Source organism: Elephas maximus, chromosome 7, assembly GCF_024166365.1.
Source record: "Elephas maximus indicus isolate mEleMax1 chromosome 7, mEleMax1 primary haplotype, whole genome shotgun sequence".
In the NCBI taxonomy this organism is placed as follows: Eukaryota; Metazoa; Chordata; class Mammalia; order Proboscidea; family Elephantidae; genus Elephas; species Elephas maximus.
Genome location: NC_064825.1, coordinates 113,963,450 through 113,968,885, shown reverse-complemented (window position 1 = coordinate 113,968,885; position 5,436 = coordinate 113,963,450). Strand labels below are relative to the sequence as shown.

Sequence of the window (5,436 nt, the reverse complement as noted above, 5' to 3'; positions counted from 1 at the left end):
TGGGACTTACAGGTGATATGCTTGGAAATTACAGTGTTGTTCTCTTTCATTTCTCCATTGTACAGTTTCCAGGGGGAAAAAATGCAATATATGATACAATAAATGCACACATATTTTAAATGCCATACAGACGCCATCATTGCCTCAATGTTGTATTAAAGGAAATAAAGCACATAAAATGAAATTCTCAAAATCTTCAAATACTGACAGAAACCTAGATTTTAGTGGCAACAGATCCAGATCTTGTGTCTTGAACCTTATGAAAAGTTTGCCTTTTTTTTTTTTTTAAAGGAGAACTGATGACAAGCAACTGTCAAGAGCTCAGCTGCTATCAAAAAGTTTGGTGGTTCAAACCTATCCAGTAGCCCTGAGGGAAAAAGACCTGGCAATCCGCTTTCATAATGATTACAGCCAAGGAAACCCTACAAGGCAGTTTTACTGTGTCACATGGGCTCACTATGACTCTAAAATTGACTCAGTGGTAGCTAGCAACGATAACAATTTAAAAATAAATTAAAATTACAAATGCAAATTGACCCTAAATGTGAACATTTAGTTAGAAAAAGTAATAAAACATTTTAAAATTATAAACATACAGCTAAAGTCACAAACAGCAACAAAAGAATAAATGTGTTTCTATCCCAGGTTTTACAAGATATATCACTATGTGACTGCATTGCTAAGTCCCCACCCACAGCCCTTAAAGAGGCTCAAACTTAAGCTTTATTAACTTCAAATTATCTCTGCCTCTCTCTACACGAATAAGAAAATCTCACAAGATTTCTCAAACCAAAACGGAAGTACACTAAAGAAAATTGTGATGTCTTTGTGTACATGAAATTAAGACTATTGTCTCAATATTAACAACTTCGTGGTTTTATTATAAATGTATGTGCTGCAAACATTGCAGAATTCATTTAAAGTGTAATCTATGTTATATCAGACTATAATGTTTCAGAAGTATCCTCCAATCATGGGAAGTGGGATCTTCTACAGTTTATTTTAGGTAAAATCAGATTTAGCAACTACTTTTCCATCCTCTGGTAGGAAGAAAACGTGTCCACTCTGTCTACAAGTTTAATTTCTTTAGGTAATACTACATGAACGCTGAAACCAATGCCTCTGTTTCTTCCCAGAAGAGAGAACTGGATTAAATGGGCCATCAGAATCTAACAGTACTGACTGAATTCATTCTAGTGGGAGTCACAAGGCACCCTGAGCTGCAGCTCCCCCTATTTGCAGCCTTCCTTGTCATCTACATGATCACAGTAGTTGGAAACATGGGCCTGATCATCTTGACCAAGGCAGACTCCCACCTACAGACACCTATGTATTTTTTTATCAGACACCTGGCCTTCGTTGATCTTGGTAATTCTACTGTGATTTATCCCAAGATGCTAGTAAATTTTGTTGTGGATCAAAATACCATATCCTATTATGCTTGTGCCACACAAATGGGTTTTTACATTCTGTTCATTATCAGTGAATTCTTCATCCTGTCGGCAATGGCCTATGACCGCTATGCAGCCATCTGTAACCCTCTGCTCTACAATGTTATCATGTCCCAGAAACTTTGCTATGCACTTGTGGGCATTCCATATCTCTACAGCACCTTTTTGTCCCTGATGGTCACCAGTAAGATTTTTATATCGACCTTCTGTGGCTCTAACATCATCAGTCATTTCTACTGTGATAATACTGCCTTGATACCTTTGCTCTGCTCAAATGCACGAGAAATAGAATTGTTGATCATAATATTTTCAGCACTTAATTTAATTTCCTCTCTTCTGGTAGTCCTGGTCTCCTACTTGCTGATTCTGACAGCTATATTTCAAATGAATTCTGCTGAGGGCAGGAAAAAAGCTTTCTCCACGTGTGGTTCTCATCTGACAGTGGTGGTTGTGTTCTATGGAACTCTGTTATTTATGTATCTTCAGCCTAAATCTGCTCGTTCCTCTGATACTGACAAAATGGCGTCCATGTTTTACACTTTAGTCATCCCCATGCTGAACCCCTTCATTTACAGTTTAAGGAACAAAGAAGTAAAACATGCCTTTAACAGGGTGTTCAAGAGGCCATGCAAACTTCTATTTGATACTCAATAGATAATATTGTTTTAATGAATTTTTGAAAATGGCAAATGCCACATAAAAACATTTCTAGTATACACAATTACATTCTCTTTGGTTCCAGAGTAAAGACATAGTATAAAGCACATACAAGTGATTGCTTTCCTTATACTCATCCAAATATATTTTAATCATAGTATTTTGGATCTCAAATTAAATGTTATACCATTCCTGTGTTTCCTTGTTTCTCTTTCAATGTTTCCTTATGTGATTTTGTTGAAAAGCAGACTTTACGCAATGGAATACCTATTACACTCTACAGCAGTAAATTATGTGTGTATATTTGTAAGCGTTTTTGTAAAGATGGTAGGGGTCTTCGGAATCTTATTTTCATTGCATTTTCTGATCCTAAAACAACAGTATAAGCAAAATTGGAGACCAAGAGTTATTTATTGTCTCTGTTGATACAATGAATAATTTACGGGTATTGTTTCCTTTTTAATGTGATTATCATTTCTTATTTACACTGTACTCAAATATGTGTAAAGTGTGCTAGAATATTTTGCTTGGTTATCATTTAATTTGATATCCTTTCTCCTGAGCTAACTAGTGCCTTGTATGATGATTCTGATTTTGGCTATATTTCAGATGCAGAAACTAGTTAGTCAAGAAAAATATAAAAAAAGGATAATAAAAAGTGAATACACTTGGAGAATAGGAGGAAGGGTGAACAAAGATATTATGCATGCCTGATGGGAAGAACTAAAGTATTTATTAAAGGTGATGATTGATGCAAAATCTGATGATAAAAAAGCATTGTAAGAACCAAGAGAATATGTTGATACATTTTCTGATTCATATTCTCAATATGTTGGAGAACATTTACGTGTAAAAAAGGAAGGAAAACACATCAATAGAGCGTGTTACCTTAAAGTGAAACAGTTTTATTGCTTAACACCGACATATGTTATTAATGGCAAAATGTGGATTTACGATCATTCCTTTATAGAAGATGTATAAAATAATGTTGAGCTCATGTCTACTGAATAAACAGATATTCTACTGAAGTAGTAAATGCTTCTAATGTTTATTCACTGAAAAAATTTTTGGGACAAATACATAATTTCAAATTCTTCCTTCCAAACAAAAAAAAAAAAAAATTTGTTCCATTTTCCACACTTTGTTCATTTTGGCCAAATATGAGATTAATTACAAAATGATTATCAATCAAGTACCATAATTTACTGAAAACAAAGGCAGAATAGTGTTTACTCTATGTTCTTTCTTGGCATCAGAGAATTCTAAGAGAAACTTGTAATCTGCTAAATAAAATGGCTGGTAAAATGGATGTGAACAAATTTTACCATCCTGCTGACAGTCATCACCTGCTGTGGGTTTTGACCTAATCTCCACTAGCACTTGTGCCATAATCCAGAGAAATACAAACTTCAATACATCTAAAGTGCATTTTTCCTTCATTTGCTTGAATACTTAATAATGTCTGACAGAGCTAGAAAACATACACAATACCCAGCACTGAATTGAAACTGAAACTTCATTTGAGATGCAAACTAATTACATATTCTGGAAATAATAGAAACTGTTTAAGAATTTCTGAATAGCAAGTTATGTCAGGAAAAAAACAAAACAAAAAACTTTGCCTTCAAGTCGATTCCAACTCATAGCAACCCTACAGGAGAGTAGGACTGCTCCAAAGGGTTTCCAAGGAGCAGCTGGTTGATTCAAAATTCAAACTGCCATCCTTCTGGTTAGCAGCGAAGCTCTTAATCACTGTGCCACCAGGGCTCCCTGTCAGAAAAGCTACTGTAATTAAACAGGTAATCAGAAAATTAAGTATGAAATCATAACATCACGGTTATTAGTAAGATTACAGATTTAGGAATAGATTTAATTCAGAGTATTATTTAATATAATAATTTTCTCTACATGTAGCTTATATTTGCTATATGATTATATATGTATATATAATCATATATATATGATTTAAGGCTACATTGCATTGACAAAATAGAGATATTATGACCTCAAAATAAACACATTTCATATAAAAGAAATACAGGTAGTCCCCAACTTATGATGTATTTTAGTTAAGACAGACTGCATCTATGACCATCCATTTTTTAACATACATTTTATTAACAGTAATATATACTACATAAATGCTGCAGGGTATAATTTATAGATGATATAATTCTCAGATATTCATTCACAGATATTCAATTTTATGATTTATTGTTCAAAACACTGCCATATAGATTTAATTTTCTAAATTAAATCTGGGGCTTCAGTTTGAAAACTAAACACTGATACCTTTGCTAAAGTTGATAAGCAGATTCTGGAAGCAGTGAGATGTTACAGCAAAATGTATGAAGAAAAAAAGAAATGCACCATACAAACAACTCTAATTTTCTGACCAGAAATGCCATGCACATTCCCAGGGACAATCCAGGTGAACCAGAACTTCCACATGAAGAGTTACTACTGCAAACGACAAAATGCGAACGTTGACAAGTTTTCTCCATTGCAGAGTAAACTATTATGATTTGTGTATTTTTTATATATGTATGTATGTATTGGAGCCCTGGTGGCATAGTGGTTAAGAGCTTGGCTGCTAACCAAAAGGTCAGCATTTTGAATTCACGAGCCTCTCCTTGGAAGCCCTATGAGACAGTTCTACTCTGTCATACAGGGTTGTTATGAGTCAGAATGAACTTGGTGACCAAGGGTTTGGTTGTTTTTTTGCCTTTTTTTTTTTAATACATTTGGAGACCTGGTGGTGCAATGGTTATAGCACTCAACTGCTAAACAAAAATTGCCCGTTTGAACCCATCAGCCTCTCCATGGAAGAAAGATGCAGCAGTCTGCTTCCATAAAGATTTGCAGCCTTAGAAACACTTTGGAGCAGTTCTACCCTGTCCTATATTGTCACTATGAGTTGGAATCGACATGACAGCAATAGGTTTGGTTGGGTGTTTTGGTTCACTCAATATAAAACTCAAAAAACCAAACCCATTGCCATCAAATCAATTCTAACTCATATGGACCCTATAGGACAGAGTAGAACTGGCCTCTAAGGTTTTCTAGGAACTGATGGTCGTTTGAACTGCCAACATTTTGATTAGCAGATGAGCTCTTAACCACTAACCCACTAGAGCTCCATTCATTATAAGCATTTATTTATTAAGCCAAACTTCAAGAATCAATACCCCATTAAATTTATATTTTACTTTGTTACTTAGGAAATAAATGCTGGTGGCACAGTGGTTAAGAGCTTGGCTGCTGACCAAAAGTTTAGCAGTTCAACTCCACTGCCACTCCTTGGGAACCCTATGGGGCAGTTCTATTC

At 34.9% G+C, this 5,436-nt stretch overlaps 1 protein-coding gene across 1 annotated transcript; it reads left to right on the top strand.

Moving 5' to 3' along the window:
• Positions 1–1,154: 1,154 nt before the first annotated feature.
• On the top strand, positions 1,155–2,105 carry LOC126080431 (olfactory receptor 8K5-like). The gene has a single exon (XM_049891648.1). It carries the CDS (start codon positions 1,155–1,157, stop codon positions 2,103–2,105), a length of 951 nt encoding a protein of 316 aa, XP_049747605.1.
• The last annotated feature ends 3,331 nt before the right edge of the window (positions 2,106–5,436 follow it).